Source organism: Sorex fumeus, unplaced genomic scaffold, assembly GCF_029834395.1.
Source record: "Sorex fumeus unplaced genomic scaffold, SorFum_2.1 ptg000015l, whole genome shotgun sequence".
NCBI classification, from domain to species: domain Eukaryota; kingdom Metazoa; phylum Chordata; class Mammalia; order Eulipotyphla; family Soricidae; genus Sorex; species Sorex fumeus.
Window position 1 is genome coordinate 11,977,304 of NW_026606072.1, and position 18,693 is coordinate 11,995,996.

Sequence of the window (18,693 nt, forward strand, 5' to 3'; positions counted from 1 at the left end):
TACTGACTTGTTTGTGATATATGTGACTATTCAGGTGCTTTATAAAACCTGAGAAAACAGGGAGATGAGACAGACATGAGGTGAAAAGGGACTAAGGATATGATGAAGGTAAACTGGCACTGACACTTCTGATAGCAGGTGCAGTATTATATCACTGTAAGGCTAGCAGATGACTATTAATTCTACTATAAATCATGATGCCTTAAAAATTTTTTATTCAAAAGTAATTTTTGAAAGAGAAATCAGTTACTGAACAATGTATTTAAAGGTTACTATAAATCTGAAGAGACAATATACACAAATGAATACTACCCAATTCTAACACAGAAGGAAGCAGTTATTGCAAAAAAAAACCCAGAAATTAGCAATCAACTGATTCAGAAATGACCTGGCGTTTCCTTCTCAATGTTTTTATTCAAGGTCCTAACCTCATACTTCTTTTGAAACATTGTTTAAAAAGACAATTTTTGGTATGACTCATTCACTCTGCATTTGTTTCGTGCCCACAAAATTAAAGATCCTTAGAAGCAAAAGCCTAACAGAAAATTCATAATCCCATCCTCACAAAAATAAACTCAAAAGCAAAGCAATAAAATGGCTAAATGGGTACTGATTTATAATTACCAATAAAGAAGATTTTTCTTCTTCAGTCTTTAAGGCACTTTTCTTCTATATAACGTCAAACGCTGCATGAATTTGCAAAGCACCCTAATTCAGAAGCCATGCTAATCTTCTCTGTATTGTTCCAGTAATAGTAATGTACTGCTGAAGTAAGCATCTTGACATTATTTTACATAAAAACAAAGTAGATACATTCTTACAGGTTCTTGAATTTAGACAATGATTACAGTAGGAGGAAAAGGGCAATGAAACTTACTGAGGTGCTACCCTTCTCCAGTAACGGTCGATTCCATTCTTAAAATACAGCACAGCCAGCCACCTGACATTTATATCCAGAGAGTGGTTTGTGAAAATATTCTGCAAATAAAAAGCAGTATTCAAATGGCCATGTAAAAAATTACATGCATAATTAATATACCTACAATAGGGCCTGAGAAACAGCTCTATGAGCTAAGCACAGACTTGGCATGTGGAAGATTCCATTTCTTTTTAATTATTTTTCTTTCTTTTTTGGGTCACACCCAGTGATGCTCAGGGGTTACTCCTAGCTTTGCACTCCTGGCTGTGCTCCTGGCTGTGCTCGGGGAACCATGTGGAATGCCAGGAATCGAACCCAGGTCGGCCACGCGCAAGACAAATGCCCTGCTCACCGTACTATTGCTCCGGCCCCAAGGAAGATTCCATTTAAATCCCCACTGCTCACATGTTCCCGGAGCAGCTGACAGGAGTATGTCCCAAACACATGGTCAAGCACTACGAGACATGACCCAAAAATACCAAAAAAATTTTGAACAAACAAAAATTACTGCAATCAGAGAGGTAGTTCAGTGGGAAGGACATCTGCCATGTATGCAGCCAATTCAGGTTCGATTCCCAGCACCCCATACCGTCCCCCAAATCCCTCCAGGAGTGATTCCTTGGAAGAGCCAGGAGTAAGTCCTGAGCACTGCTGGGTGAAATCCAAAAAACAAATAAACAACAACACAAAATTATCTTGTGTGTGAAAATCCCGATTCCAGAGACTGGAGAGATAGTATACATACAGTCAACCCCATTTCAATCCTCCCAATACCACATATAGTGCCCTGAGCAGAGTCAGCCCTGAGCACAGCTGGGTGTTGCCTCCCCCACCCAAATAACGGAATCTCAAAAATAAGGTGCAGAAGTTGTGTTCATTACAATGCAAATAGAGTCGTACATTAAAATGTAAAAACAGCAGTGTATCATAATCCCATATAAGAAAATCATGAGCTTACCAAAAAATTACAGAAGTTGTACAATATCTTATTTCAAGACAGCCCACCACAATAATCACATCTGTTACTGATACTTTATAGGTTTAGCCTCTCCATGCTAGACTGTGTAATGTCTTTGCCTTTACTCTAACACAGAGCCTAGACAGAAACTTTATAAATGTCGGCAGAGCAAACCTGAGACTACTGCACAAATAGACGGGTTGCAGCAGATCTGACTCAGCTATGCGAAGGGCACCAAGAAAAGTCAGTCTGCAGGGATCTATCTAAACAGAAACTACAGTAGTAGAGCATAAGCTTGAGATCAGTCACACAAATCTAGCAATCCGAAGACTAGACTAAACAGCCAAGGGGAAAATGAACAAATGCACCACCAACAAAAAGTATAGGAAGAAAGGAAGAATTAAACTTGGGTTTTTAAATACATTATAAAAATAATCTATTCCAGGCCAGGGTAACAGTACATAGGTAGGGCCTTGCATGTTGCTGACCCTGGTTTAATCACTGGTATCTCTTTGGTCACCAGAGCCTCACCAGGAGTACTCTCTGAACTCAGACCTAGGAGTAAGTTCTGAGAATGCAAGATGTGGCCCAAAAATATAACAAATAATTATTATTGAAAAGAAATGTTATTTGGAGGGAATTAAAAAAAATGAACAGGTGAGCAAGTCTCCTGGCTATTTTTTAATATTGATTATAGCACTGTCTTCCCATTGTTCATCAATTTGCTCGAGCGGGCAACAGTAATATCTCCATTGTGAGACTTGCTACTGTTTTTGGCAAACGCCCTACCCGCTGTTTTATCGTGCTATCGCTCCAGCCCTTAATTACTGTTAATTATAGTAACTAGTAATTTAGTTACTAATATTGATTATTATCTATATTACTATATTATCACAGTCACGGTCCTCCCGTTGTTCATCAATTTGCTCGGGCGGGCCCAGTAACGTCTCCATCATGAGACTTCTTGTTACTGTGTTTGGCACATCAAATATGATTTATATTGAATACATCACGGGTAGCTTGCCAGGCTCTGCCGTGCAGGCGAGATACTCTCGGTAGCTTGCCGGGCTCTCCGAGAGGGGTAGAGGAATCGAACTTAGGTCAGCCATGTTGGCCGCTTGTAAGGCAAATGCCCTACCGCTGTGCTATCACTCCTAGTTACTAAAATAAGAAATTCCAAGTATTTAATATAATGGTCTAAAAAAATTACAAGACTGACGAAGAAATTTTTTTTTTTTTTTGCTTTTTGGGTCACACCCAACAATGCACAGGGGTTACTCCTGGCTCTGCACTCAGGAATTACTCCCGGCGATGCTCAGGGGACTATATGGGATGCTGGGAATCGAACCCGGGTTGGCCACATGCAAGGCAAACGCCCTACCTGCTGTGCTATAGCTCCAGCCCAGAAATTTTTCTTAACACTTTTATTGGGCCAAAAATTTATAAACAAGATGCTGGAATTACCTAAAGAACAGGCCTTGGGGATTAGGAATAAGGTTCAGAGGTCAAGTGTGTGTATCCAGCCTTGTATGTTTGAGGTCCTAGGTTTGAGGCCCCATACCACCAAAAAATCTGCAAGTATTTCCTTTAGTATCTTTGAAAACAAAAAAAAATCAATGTTTTGGTGGCAAGAGAGACAGTATAGCGAGTAAGGAGCTTGCCTTCCATGCATATTACCCTATTTAATCTCCAGAAATAAGCTCTGATCACAACAGGAGTAGACGCCCCCACCCCCCAGCAAAAAAAAAAAAAGAAAATTTTTAAATCAGTATTTTGGCCCAGGCTTAATCCCCAACACAACACTGTCTCCTGAAAACTGCAGCTAAGCACCAAGTCAGGAGCTCCTGAGCACCACCAAGTATGATTCTCTCTAAACCAAAAAATGAAAGAAAAAAATCGATTTTGGGTGGCCAGGGATGTAACTCACCATCCCTCGTACATAGCAGGCTCTAGGGTTGATGGTTCATACATAGCAGGCTCTAGGGTTGATCGTTCTGGGACCACAAAAAAACAAAGTTTGACTACTGTCACTGAATAAAGGAGCAAGTTTTCATCTTATAGTCAGGATATCAAGTGTAACTTGAGATATTCAATTTCCCTCACAGTCATAATTGGTATTTTCTTAAATTTAACATATATATATATGGCAACTGCCAATATTTTTTTATTTTACAAAGTATGGTTAAAAAAATGGCAGCTTTAATAAAAAAAAAAACAGGGCTGGAGCGATAGAACAGCAGGTAGGGTGTTTGCCTTGTACACAGCCGACCCGGGTTCGATTCCCAACATCCCATATGGTCCCCTGAGCACCACCAAGAGTAATTCCTGAGTGCATGAGCCAGGAGTAACTCCTGTGCATTGCCAGGTGTGACCCAAAAAGCAAAAATAAATAAAATAAAACAACAACAAAAATGTGGGCCTGGCAGTACAGCAAGAAGCTTGTCATCACCAGCAATTCAGATTATTCCCCAATCCCCACCAGGAACGATCTATGAGCCCAGAGCCCAAAGTAAAGCCTGAGCACTTCTGGTCCAAAGTATGGACCAAAAGCCAAAACTTGAAAGCATATAAAATAAATAACCAGTATTTCCATCTGAGCAGATACTACCAATATGTTGCCCTGTTATTTATATATCAACAAACATTTCCTAAGTACCCTCAAAGTCAGGCCCTGAATACATAAAGACCACGTCAATACTCAGAACAGTTTCATAAAGCAAACCTCCAATACAAGGAGGCTGTGAAAAAAAACTAAAGTAAATAATATCTCAATTAATTAGCACTAGTAAATCATTTCAGATCCACTTACCAGCAACACTGAATAGAAACCTGGCTGTGTTTCCCATTGTTTCAACTGCTCCTCAGCTGGCTTTAGCACGGTGGTATCTTGACTGGTGGCCTGTGTTAAGACCTGAAGAACAACACTGCTGGCACTATTGAGATCCATGGAAACCTGACAAAAATAAATCAAAATATTTGAGTGTAATGTTACATTTAAAAAAATAGTAGCACAGCGGGTAGGGTGTCTGCCTTGCACGCAGCCAACATGGCCGACCCGAGTTCGATTCCTCCGCCCCTCTCGGAGAGCCCGGCAAGCTACCGAGAGTATTCGATATGCCAGACACAGTAACAACAAAGTCTCCAATGGAGACGTTACTGGGCCCGCTCGAGCAAATCGACGATCAACGGGAGGGCCTTTACCTTTACCTAATAAACTAGAGTAACAATGTTCTAAATTACTCCTATATTTAAACATCCTATTGATGTTTCAGATGGACTTCTATTTTGTTGCTGTTGTTGTTGTTGTTGTTGTTGTCTTGGGCCAGGGCTTACTCCTGGCTCCCCACTTGTGAAGCAGTCCAGCAGGGTCCAGGGGACCACCTGTGGTGCTGGGGCTCAAACACAGTTCAAGTACATGCAAGGCAAGCACCCCACCCACTCTGCATTGGCTCAGGCCCCAGAATTTCTTTTTTTCCTAGGAGTCACCCGTACTCTTACTTAAAATTCCCCTAATTTATAATCTGAATCTCCATAATCTAAACAAATGTTTTTAAAGTATTAATCACATCTTTATTATGTGACAGGGTAACAAAGATAGTTGAAAAAGGAATGTTTTGACTCAGTATTAATGTCTCATACCATCTTTTATTTTTTTGTTTTGGGGTCACACATGGCTGTATTCAGAGCTTACTCCTGGCTCTGTGCTCAGAACTTCCTCTTCGATCTGTGCTCAGGGATCCTTCTTGCCAATGCTCAGAGACATATGGGGTATCCAGATAGAATACAGGTTGGGCATATTCAAGACAGGAGTCCTACCTGCTGTACTACCTCTCAGTCCCTGTCTAACGTTTTATGGGTCATCAATAATATTTGTTCAGGCCCAGGACACAGCTCAAAGGGCTACAGCATGTAGTTTGCAAGTGGGAGGCCCTGGTTAGATCCCTGGCACCACCTAGTCCCTTGAGCAGTCTAGGGAGCAATCCCAAGCACCAAGCCAGGAGCAGACCCCAAGCACTGCCAGTTGTAGCACATAAAAATAAATAAAATAGTGTGTGTGTAAAACATTTTAAACAAAATACAGAAAACTATGGAGCCAGGAAGACAGCTGAAATGGCGAGCGTGCATGGTTTGCATGCAGGAGAACAGAGCCTGATGCCTAGCACTACAAGGACTTCTAACACCACCAGGAGCAATCCTAGGGCACCAAGCCGGATAGGAGACGAATTCCTGAGCACCACCACGTGTGTTTCCAAAACCAGAAAAGTGGCTGGAGCAACAGCACAGCGGGGAGGGCGTTTGTCTTGCACGCAGCCAACCTAGGTTCAATTCCCAGCAACCCATATGTTCCCCCAAGGACCTCCAGGAGTAATTCCTGAGTGCATGAACCAGGAGTAACTCCTGTGCATCGCTGAGTGTGACCCAAAAAGTAAAAAAAAAAAAGAAAAAGAAAAAGAAAAAACACAACACAAATATAAACACTAAATGATGAAGAAATGAAAGGTTGGACAGGTAATCCTATGCCAAATATCTGAAATTGGGGCTGGATACATAGGACAGAAGAGGTAGAATGTTTGCCTTGCATACAGCTGATCCATATGTAATCCCTGAGACCCATTTGGTCCCTAGCCAACTTTTTTTTTTATATATATATTTTTTATTTATTTGTTGAATCACCATGAGAACAGTAACAAAACCTTTCAGTTCAAGTCTCAGTCGGTCATACAATGATCAAACACCTGTCCCTTCACCAGTGCACATTTTCCACCACCATACCCAACCCTCCCACCCACCTCCCACCTGTGTGGCAGATTTCCCACTCTCTCTCTCTCTCTCTCTCTCTCTCTCTCTCTCTCCCTCCCTCCCTCCCTCCCTCCCTCCCTCCCTCTGTTGATCACATTCAATATTATGACAAAAGACCCACCACTGTTATTTGGAATTTTCCACACCATTCAGACCTGCCACAAAGAGATCATTAGAAAATTTGTTTTCTAATGTTGATTATGAAAAGCATATGATGTTGTGTGGCCACAATAGCAGCCACGCGAATTTGGAATTTTAATATTTTAGTAACAAACCTAGAGGGATTACTGCCAGAAGCCCCTGGGTTCTGAGATTAGTATGTGTCCCTCTGGGATCATTGTCGGTCAGAAGCCGGAGGAGGCATTTGAGGGTGGCAACCCAGAGCATTGTCATGGCGAGGAGCAGGGCCGACTCCACCCCCCATCCCATGAAGCCCCACGTGCCTCGTCAATGCAGTCACATACCTGGCTGTTCATTAGGCTCTAAAAAATGCAGGACACCATGTCGCCGCCATAGAGGGGGACAGGTGGAGGGACAGACACCCTTCCCCTCCCAGGGTGGCATAGCATCATAGTTAAATACACAGTCCAGATGCATTTCATTTGGGCATTATCTTTTGCTCAGATTTTTCCCACCACCATTCAAGCCTGATTTTCAGGGAGAAATGCTGGATGATTTACTTTCCATTGATCACTTTGCATATAAAGGAAATGTCACATGGCCGCATAAGCGGTCGCGTGGTTTGGAAAAAATGTCATGGTACCCGCGTGCCAGAGCCATGCTTGTAGAAGCTCATGGTCACCAGGATTCCATCTGGAGAAGGCGGGGAGACAGCACCTACCCAATCTGGGTCCTTAGCCAACTTTAGAGGTGATTTCTGAGTACAGAGCCAGAAGTAAGCCTATGTGTGGCTCTCTAAACAATCACAACAATAAAAACAACAAAATATCTGAAGCCATTCTAAAACACAATTTATTGAATTCCTTAGGACTGCTTATAAGCATCCCCAAAACTGTACAATTATATACTTACAAAGTATTTATAGCTATTACAATATAAAATATTTCTCCGCCCCTCTTGGAGAGCCCAGCAAGCTATTGAGAGTATCTCGCCCACGGAAAAGCCTGGCAAACTCCCCATGATGTATTCGATATGCCAAACACAGTAACAAGTTTCACAATGGAGACGTTACTGGGCCCACTTGAGCAAATCGATGAACAACTGGAAGACAGTGCTACAGTGCAGTGCTACAATATAAATAAATGAAAAATGCCAAAATTAAAATTGAAAACTAAAAATCAAAGTAAATCTAACTTCTTAACACAGAGTTGAATGTGAATTAGTTTTGTGGTACTAATTTCAAGAACAGGGGCTTGAGCAATGGGATGTACAGCGGTAGGATGTTTGCCTTCATGCGGCCGACCCAGGTTCAATTCTCAGCATCCCATATGGTCCCCCAAGCACCTCCAGGAGCAATTCCTGAGTGCAGAGCCAGGAGTAACCCCTGTGCATTGCCGGGTGTGACCCCCCCCAAAAAAAAAGTAAAAAGAGGGGATAGGGAGGGAGTACAGTGGGTAGGGCACTTGCTTTGCATGCAGTCAACCTGGGTTCAATCCACATCCCTTATGATCCCATATGTTCCTTGGAGCAGCCATGAAATAATTCCTGAGGGCAGAGCCAGGAGAAACCCCTGAGCATAACTGGTGTGACCCAAAACATACAAACATAAAAGAAGTGAAAAGAAGGGCATGAGAAATAGCTCAAAGGGATGAGCACAAGCTCTGCATGGAGAGGAATGGGTCTGATCCTCGCACCAGTTCCTGAAGCAAGAATGAAACCAGACATCAAACACTGCTGATGTGATCCAATAATGAAACAAAACAAAATAAAATATAGGATAAAGGAAATAGGTAACATGAAAGGCTGACTGCAAGTGATGTGCTGCTTTACACTGGGTGTTCAAAGATTTCTCTGAAGTGACATAGTGACATTTACAAAGCCCAGTTATGCAGAAATCTGAAAGCAGAGTTCTAGACAGGGAAAACAGGGGAAGGGGAATTTTGATATTAGAAACAAACTCAGGGCCAGAGGGACGTAACAGGGGGTAGGGCATCTGCATGAGACTGACCCAAGATGACCCAGGTTCTATCCCTAGCATCCCATGTGGTCCCCCGAGCACCTCCAGGAGTAATTCCTGAGCTTGAATGCAGAGCGGAGCAGCCTGCTCGGATTGGAACTGGGGCCTCCTCCACCCAGATCCCCCATCTTCTAGGCATTACACCCACCAACTGCCCCCAGCACCATGTAATCCCATCAACGGCCAAGACCCAGAGACTATATAAACCCCTTCTCCTGGAAGAGAACAGCACAGAGTCTCCTGCCTCCACGCCTGGCTGTCCTCACCGGGGGCCCCTTGGAGGAGGGTGGGCTGAGTTTCCCTCCCCACCTCGAGCAGAGCCTGGGCAGCTGAAGACCTCTGGTTCCAGCCACAGCCATGCTTAAAACCCCTCTCCACACATTCGGATGAGCCTCACGCATGAAGGAACCGGCAGAGGAATCCAGGTGTGAGGGACCCGGGGCGTAGATCTCCAAGTCTGCTCAGATTGGGACTCGGGCCTCCTCCACCCAGATCCTCCATCTTCCAGGCGTTACACCCACCAACTGCCCCCGCGCCATGTAATCCCATCAACGGCCAAGACCCAGAGACAATAAAACCCTGCTCTCGGAAGCACGCGGCCGCATTCACCCCTCTCATGACCTCGATGACCACTTCCTTATAGAATGGTGGATCCTGGTGGTGAATCCTTAATACAGCTCACAGAAGATTCTGATGTATTGAGTTTGAATACCCTGTTTGGCTAGGGCTTCGATGACTGCTCCAGTCTCAACAGAATCAAAGGCCTTCCTTAAATCAATGAACGTTAGACAGAGCGGAATCTTGAACTCCTGAGAAACTTAAATGAGAAACTTAAATGAGAAACTTAAATTTCGCTCTCAATGGAACGACCATCTCCGAATGCAACAGCTATGTGTACCTAGGTCGAGAAGTCAACGTGACAAATGACCTGGCACCCGAGCTGCACAGGAGGAAGAGAGCGGCTTGGAACGCCTTCAAGAACGTCGAAGAAATAGCTAAGAGGACGAAGAACCTCCGGCTCCGGGCACATCTCTTTGATTCCACTGTTCTTCCTGCATTAAAATATGCCTCAGAGACCTGGGCCCTACGCAAACAGGATGAAAACGCTATTCAGGTCTCTCAAAGAAGAATAGAAAGAGCTATGCTTGGAATATCACGTTTCACTCAAATGAGAGAAAGAATCTGGAGTTCCGACATCCGTTGATGATCAAGAATCAGGGACGCTGTCTCGTTTGCCAAGGTGTCAAAAATCAGATGGGCTGGTCACGTAATGAGATTTAAAGACGACCGCTGGACTAGAGCTGTTACCAACTGGATTCCACGGGATGTCAAAAGACTGCGTGGCCGCCCACCTACCAGATGGTCAGACTTCTTCATCAGGATCATGAACAATCGGTTTGAGGCTCTTCATGTTCCTAGAGTGAACAGACGCCACTGGGCTACACTAGCACTTGACAGGGACAAATGGAGACGTTACTGGCGCCCGCTCGAGCAAATCGCCGATTAACGGGAAGTCAAGTGATTAAGTGATATAAAGAATTTTTGTGAAACAAAATAAAAAATACAAAAGAAAGTTGGAAAGAGGTTACAGACAATTCACACAATGGAAAAGCAAATGATTAATAAATATCAGGAGAGATATTACCTCAATGATTACCAGTAATTAAAAGTCCATGCCCTTTTCCTCAAGTAACCTTTGTTGCTCTGTCAATATCAATTTCATTTCTGTCTGTAAAATCCATTCAGTATCTTTGTGTTGCATACCTGAGTAAAATCACTTATTACTTTTCTCCTGAGGCCAGAGCGAAAGTGCAGAGTGCACTGGGTAGTGCCCTTGCCTTGCATGCAGCTGGCTTACCTTGGTTCAATCACTGGCACCACATATGGTCCCCCAGGCACCACCAGAAGTGATTCCTGAGTACAGAGCCTGGACTAACTCTTGCAATCACTGTATGTGGCCCAAAAAACAAGCAAAAACATTATTGGAACAAGAGAGATAATCTAGAAGGTAAAGCACTTGCTGTGTTTGGGGCCAAACCATGTTCAACCGAACACTACATATGGTCTCCCAAGCTCAAAGCCAGGAGTAAACTGTGAGAACAGTTGGGTGGGGCCCCAAAACAAAAGCCAATAATTTAATAAACTGGATCACTGGAGGGAAGAATTGTAAACATATAAATATAATAAAAGAGACTAACTTAGGGGCTGGAACAATAGCACAGCGGGCAGGGCATTTGCCTTGCATAGGGCCGACATGGGTTCGATTCCCAGCATCCCATATGGTCCCCTGAGCACCGCCAGGAGCAATTCCTGAGTGCAAAGCCAGGAGTAACCCCTGTGCATCGCCAGGTGTGACCCAAAAAGCAAAAAAAAAAAAAAAAAAGGAGAGTTGAAGAGGTAAGAGTATGGGTAAGGTGGCTTGCCTTGCCTGCATCTGACCCTGTTTCATTCCCAGGACCCAGATAGTCTCCCAAGGACAGCCAGGACTCCTGAACACACAGTCAAGAGTAACCTCCCAAAGTCCAAAATAAATTCTGAGTTTCTTTAACTGATAACGAAATCGATGCAAACAAAACTGATGTATGCAAAGTTCATTGGAGGACAAAAAGCAATTCTGTAAGGATAAAACAAGACACATTTCTGAACATGAGTTTGGGCTATCTCTAGACAACAACAATGTGTCTGAAATGAAGACTGTTCTAGAGATTCTGGGCGGATGAGAGTTATGAAAAGAGATAATAATTGAATCATCATCTGAGACCACTCAAGGGGAGTTGGGAGAAGAAAAGACAATACCCCAAGTTAAACAAATATCTAAAGTGGCCAAAGATAAAGATAAACCAAGGAAGACGGATGTCAATATTGGACTGAAAGAGAATACAGTATCCCAGAAGCATGAGAATTACAAGTAAGAACAATCAGTCAAAAACAATGAACAACTTAAGAGACCCCATTCATGATCTCACTCACATGTGGGATATAAAGAAACACAAAACACAAAAGGAAATAACAAATGTCCAAAGGCAACAGATCCTGAGCACAGACTTACAGAAGTGAGCTTACCACGGGAGAGGTATCAGCCTGGGGAAGAGGAGGGCACTGGGGATGGAGGGAAGGGGGGAGGGGGCGGGGGCGAGTTTTAAGGGCAGAGACAGGTGGGAACCCTAAGACAATGGTGGAGGGAAGTAGACACTGATGGAGGGCGTGGTGATGGAACACTGTATGCAGAAAACCTTCCAAAAATAGTACTGTAAGTCACAGTGGCTCAAAGAAAATATATATTTTTTAAATAAAATAATAATAATAAATGGGTCTTTTAAAACAGAAAGAAAAATAAATACTCCATTAAATTCTATCTTAAGAGTCATAGATTCTATAAGAATTCTATATAATAAGAATTCTATAAGAGCTTAATGGTAAGCAGGAATCCACCCGTGACTGCTGTAAACTGTCACACTTCAATATATTGATGGGCCGAGCAGATCACTGAAAGAGCTGGAGCAATGCTTGGAATGTGCATGGTCCAGGGTCTGAAGTCCATCACCACACAGCCCTAGTGGAGAAGCCTAAACAAACAAACAAGCAAACAAATGGAAAATATTTTCCACTTCTAAATTCTGGAGAAAAAAAAATGGGCAGAAAGATGGCTCAGTGGGCCGTGTGCCTGCTTCGAAAGTAGGAGGCCCAGGATCACATGGTCACCAGGAATGACCCCATCCCCAGGAACAGACCAGGAGTAACCCTGAGCACTTCTGGGTGTGGCACAAAAACCAAACTAATAAAAATGATAGCACTGTAGCACTGTCCTCCCGTTGTTCATCGATTTGCTCAAGTGGGGCCCAGTAACGTCTCCATCGTGAGACTTGTTACTGTGTTTGGCACACTGAATACGTCACAGGTAGCCTGCTAGGCTTTGCCATGCGGGCAAGATACTCTCGGTAGCTTGCCAGGCTCTCCGAGAGGGGAGGAGGAATTGAACCCGGCTCGGCCGGGCCGGCTGCGCACAAGTAAAAGCCCTCATAAAAATAATAAGGTGGAGAAAACAAATACAGACTACTCTTATAACATGGGAGACAGAGCTTGGTGGCCAAGTATCTAGACTGGCAAGCACCCCCCCCAGAGTCAAATATATGTGAGAAGCATGGGGTGTGGCTACGCTACTTGGAACCTCTGACACCTCAACAAAGTGTGCCATCACCGAATACTACACCAAGGAGTGTGTGTGCGTGTATATGTGTGTGTGCACACACAGGCATGAACATACATTACAACTAAGAGATGTGCAGGCACTATGGCCAAGGGTGAGCGCAACTCAAGTGTGCAACCTTCAGCGAGCACCATAACCAAGGCTCCGCACAGCGAGGACGAACGCCAGTTTCAGGCAAACACCACAACCAGGCGCGTGTGCGCCTCTGATCACCGCAACAGACAGGAAAAACAGGGAGGGAAGGGGAGTTCAAAATCAGAGCAATAAAAAAGCGGGCGGGGGGGCATACGGGAAAGAGTCACATATGGAACCAAAACACAACACATGACGGGGAGTCTGGGCCTTTCCTTACTTTCGGGCGGGGAGGCGGAAGGAGAGCTATGACCGTCAGTGCTCAGGAGCCGAGCGACTCCTGAAGGTGCAAGGATTCGAACCAGTGCCACAGCCAGCGTCATGTGCAAGGCACCTCACCACTGTACTTTCTCTCTGTCCCAGAATGGGGAGTTTAAGATGAGAAACTGAGTGTACTGATAAATTAGCACCAGATTAGGATGGAAAAAAAAAAAAACTGTTACGGTTCTGGAATAAATTTTGTTCTACTAAATTAAGGCACTAATCTCTAACGAAAGGCTTAATAAGAGATGTTTTTCTTTTCTGCCAGGGTTGCAAGCCAGTGCTTTGTTGAATCTCATCTTCTGATATGAAGGTAAAGTGATCTTACTTTTTAGTTTTAGAGAAGGCTTTAAGCTACACCCTGCAGTGCTTACGGGTGAAAGTCCCATCAAGCAAATGCCTTAACTCCCGTTACTATCTCTCCAGCCCATGGGAGGTCAAGTTAAGAGCTTTTCAATGTGTGGGGATGTTGGGGAGGTGTTAAGATGAGGTGACGGCAATAGCTTCACATGCTATTGGAGGATGTTTTCAGTTTCTTGGTTTTGGAGGGGGGTCTCAGTGGGGATTTGGGTCACACCCAGGAGTCCTCAGGAGCTGCTCCTTGTTCTACACTCAGAACTGAGCCCTGGTTGTGCTTGAAGAACCAACCATAGGAGGTCATGAGGATTAATTAGGGGTCAACTGCGAGCAAAGCAAGTGCCTTAAGACCTATACCATCTCTCTAACCCCAGTGTGTTGGCTTAAAGAAGGTAAAAAATTTTTTCGCTTTTTGGGTCACACCTGGCAATGCACAGGGGTTACTCCTGGCTCTGGACTCAGGAGTTACTCCTGGCAGAGCTCAGGGGACCACATCGGATGCTGGGAATCGAACCCGGGTGGGCCACATGCAAGGTAAATGCCCTCCCCACTGTGCTATCTCTCCAGCCCCCTAAAGAAGGTAAATTTTTCAGGGGGCTGCTGAGTGATTTTTTTTTCTGAAAAGGGCAGAGTAGGCCAAGTAAGCTTGGGAAACGCCACATTAAAATAAGATCGGAGACAGAGAGATAGTCCATCAGGGAGGACACTTGCCTTGCATGCGGCCAACCCAGGTTTGAGCCCTGGCATCCCATAACAGTCCCCCAAGTACCATTAGGAGAAAGTTCTGAGTGCAAAGCCAGGAATCACTCCTGAGTATTGCTAGGTGTGGCCCCAAAACAAAATAAAATAAGGTCATTAAGAAAGGGTCTAATAGAGGGCCAGAGAGTACAGTTGCTAGGGAAAAACAAAAAACAAAACAAAACAAAAAGAACCTAACATAAAATGTCCAGTCTCCTAATAAGAGAATGAGACACTAGGGGGTTGTGAGCACAGAGTAGTTAGTTCCTTTGTAAGAGGCAGACCCCATAAGAAGGCACTATCTCTAAGCCAAGGAGAAAGCACATCTTGATTTTGGACTTTCAGCTTCCAGGACTGTGAAAGAAATCATCTCAATCTTAAACCACCTCTATAGCTTTTGTTTTCGTTTTTCTTTTTGTTTCAGAGCAGTAGCAAACTAATGCTTCAGGAAAATATTATCCCTAAGGAGAAAAAAACTCAGAACACAATTAGAGAAGAACAGACAGAATTAGACATTTTTTAAGATAAAAGAGTATGGTAGGAGCCTGAGAGTAGAGCAGGGAGAGCATCTGCCTTGCACACAGCCAACCAGGCTCCGATCGTTGGCACTCTACATGGTTCCCCGAGCCTGCCAGGAGTGATCCCTTAACAAAGCCAGGAATAAGCCTTGAGCACTGTCGGGTGCCGCCCAAATATCAAAAAAAAAAAAAAAAAGATACAGCAAGAAAAGCAGCTCCCATTAATGTTTTTTACTTCCTCTGTGAAGTATAAAGGAACATTATCCAACAAAAGTAAAAAGGGAAGTTAGTCTATTACCATAATAACTATCATGGGAAACAGGACTTGTGGTACTACAAACACATGGGATTATTAGGCTGCCTGTCCATTATTCAATAAATGTTTGTCGCAGAATTAATATCAAGTTTGTCATTCATGTATCAATTAGTTCAGTTTTGATATGGTGAACTGCAACAGCAACCAGCAAAAGTGCTGGATAAGTGTAAGAACCTGAGATGAAAAGAGAGGTGGTTTTTTCATGATTTTTGTGTTGTTCTGTGGCCACATCCAGTAGAGCTCAGGAGCTATTCCTGTCTCCGTGTTCAGCGACCTGGTCTTGGGGTGCTAGGGGAACATAAGCAGTGCTGGGCATGGGGTAGACTGGATGCCAAGGCAGAGCTCTGCCTAAGAACCCCTTATACTATCTCTCAAGTCCTAGCGGTATGAAAGCCACTTACCACTAGTTTCTTCAATCAACTAAAAGAGATTCAATAATTAGCATAAAATCACTCTGGATAAAATAAATGAGACTATAATTTTCTTTCTAACCTCAGTCTTGAACTTGAACTAACCAAAGTACTGTAGCTCAAGCTTCAATTTATCTTAACTAAAGAACTTGGTTCAGCCCATTTAAGATTAAAGCTGAGACTACATTTCTAATCAAGTTAAGTGATTCTGTTGCCGCAGTTGGAATAGCAAGGGTATAAAATACTGCACTGCACTGTCCTCTCATTGTTCATTGATTTGCTCGCGCAGGCCCAGTAACATCACCATCGTGAGACTTGTTGTTACTGTGTTTGGCATATCGAATACGTCACGGGGAGCTTGCCAGGCTTTGCCGTGAGGACGAGATACTCTTGGTAGCTTGCTGGGCTCTCCGAGAGGGGCGGAGGATTCGAACCTGGCTCGGCCGGGATGGCGGCTTACAAGGCAAATGCCCTACCGCTGTACTATGGCTCCAGCCCATAAAATATTAAAGTGCAACAGCATTGTAGATCCATCTGTAATCAGCCTGATACTAAGTCAAAAACACTCCAGACTCACCTGAATTACAAATCACTCTGAAATTAGCTGAGAGATCCCAATGGTGCAGAAAGGGGGCAAAAAATAATATTGCCATCAAGAACCTTTACTTAGAAGAAATAAGAATTACAACACACAAAGCTATACATACGCAAAACACGAGGGTTTAGAAAGAAAAAATCCAGGTTTGGAGAAACAGTACAGGAGTAAGGCACTTGCCTTGCTTGTGGCCAACCTTGGTTCAATCCCAAGCACTGCATATGATCCTCCCAAGCACTATCAGAAACAACCCCTACATACAAAGCCAGGAGGAAGCCGTAAGGATGTCATGTGTGACCTTCCCTTGCCAAAATAAAAAGTTAAAATCTATCTAACCAAGGACCAGGATATTACTCAGCAGTAGAATACTTGCCCTGCATGTATAGTGAGGTCTACGGTTCAATTCCTGACACAACACAGTACCTCAGGATACTAAGCCAGGACTATCACCAGGTTATAGTCCAGAAAACAAACTAAGTAAAAAATTCCACTTAGGGGCTGGAGCAATAGTATAATGGGTAAGGCACTTGCCTGGCAGGCAGCCGACCCATGTTCAATCCCCGGCACCACATATGGTCTCTCCAGACTCTCCATGAGGTATCCATGAGCACAGCCAGGTGTAGTTCCACACCTCCCAAAAGAATCCCTCTAATAAAACATACTTTTCCCAAAAGATTGATATTTTTACTTCTGAAAAAAACACATTTACCTCTACAAATATTTTCAACATGTTTTAATAGTCGTATGTCCACAGGGTTGTAATTGTGACTGTATCTGCACACATCTTAAGATCTTGGGGGCGGGAGGGCACATCCAGCAGTGCTCAGGGAATAACTCCCCGCTCTGCACTCAGGAATCACTCCTGGCAGTGTTCAAGGACGAATGGACTGGATCTAGGTCTGACATGTTCAAGGCAAACTCCCTATCCTCTGTACTCTCCCTCCGGTTCCAGAATCTGAAGATTTTTATATTAGCTGTTAATGATCTTTGCATAATCGCTTGCATCTTCAATTACACCACTAAGTTAATTCAGTGGTTAAAATGATCTTTGCTTTAGTGTAAAGACGAAAGAGATAGCTCAGCTGCCCCTGGGCTATGATAAAGGATGTAACAGAGGGTCACAAATCATTGCTAAAATTAAACCGTCTCTCCTATTTCCTCTTCTGGGTTGCAAGGAGGGGGGCAGGGAGATGACACTCCAGCCACCAATAGTGATTCTTCTTGAAATTTCACAGAAATCTTCCTCCTCCGTGATGTAAGAGAGGCGTGACACAATGAATGAAAGAATGACTATCTTCTTTTATATTGCAGTCATCAAGCCAAAGCGTGTCATTGAGAGTTTTTAATAAAATAAAATGTAAATGGAGACATGAACTCCCTAATCAAAAAAAAAAAAAAAGGAGGAAGGGGGATCCTGGCTGTGGGCAGCTCCTCCTCGCTCCCTTCTGAAGAATCATCTTCTAGGCTCCAGGGCACCATCTCGCAGCGAACTGAATCCACTGGCGCAGGGGCGGGAAGGGGTCTGTCCACTGCTGGCTCGGCACCAGTGAGACCCCAGCTCTTTCGTGGGGCGGCCTCAAGATGAGGCCTCAAGATGAGGCCTCCCTCCCCTCGACCACGACCGTTATCAGGAGGGGAAAAAAGAACGGCACCACGGCCTGCGATGCTCTTCCAAACGGTTCTGCTGAATCACAGACGCCCCCCAGGATACGACGGCGGGGCACGCTGGGCCTGGGCGCCTGGGCGCGGGCGGCCACACCGCGTCACACCGCGAGGCCCCTCTCCGGAAACGCAGCAACTCGCTCACTTTCCCCTCAGGGCGAGGCAGGGCCACGTTGTCCAGCGCGGCTCTCGCGGAAGGCGAGCGGGGTGCGCCACACGACGATGCTCTGAGGGTCGCGTCCTCTGCGGACCCGCGCCGGCCCTCCCCCAGGGCAAACGCAACCCCGGCCGCCACGGGCACCCGACGCTCTCCTCATCCGGGCGCCTCTTCTGCGACCCCCGATCCCTGCCGCAACCCCGGCCGGCTCCCGGGGGCTCGGGAGCACTCAGCCCGGAGCAAGATCTCCAGGCCGCCCCCGGCGCCGGCAGCCCCGCGTCCTCCTCACGCCTCCCCGAGCTCCGCTCCCCGGCCCACACCCGGCGTCCTTCCTTCCTGCCCCCCGCGCGCGCCGCGAAGCTCCCGGGCAGGGGCCTCACCGTCGGGTTCGCTCCGGAACGGCCCGGCTCTCCCGCTTCCGCTCCCCAGCACGATGCGGCGTCCGTCGGCCCCGCGCCCCGCGCTCTCCCCGCACGCCGCCCCGCCGCCTGCCGAGGCCGAGGCCGGTCCCTAGGAACGCGCCATG

At 45.1% G+C, this 18,693-nt stretch overlaps 1 protein-coding gene and 1 non-coding gene across 2 annotated transcripts in view; both read right to left on the bottom strand.

Annotated features, from left to right (window-relative positions):
- Positions 1–18,652, bottom strand: part of IPO11 (importin 11) — a 185,194-nt gene extending 166,542 nt beyond the window's left edge. Inside the window, exons 1-3 of the mRNA XM_056112106.1 lie at positions 18,548–18,652; positions 4,687–4,830; positions 878–978 (exon numbers count right to left, since the gene is read on the bottom strand). Of these exons, the coding sequence (XP_055968081.1) occupies positions 878–978; positions 4,687–4,824 (239 nt within the window). The 5' untranslated portion in view covers positions 4,825–4,830; positions 18,548–18,652. The remainder of the gene's footprint in view (positions 1–877; positions 979–4,686; positions 4,831–18,547) is intronic.
- Positions 673–777, bottom strand: LOC130021479 (U6 spliceosomal RNA). The gene has a single exon (XR_008792178.1). It is a non-coding gene; the product is annotated as a U6 spliceosomal RNA (small nuclear RNA).
- Positions 18,653–18,693: the final 41 nt, after the last annotated feature.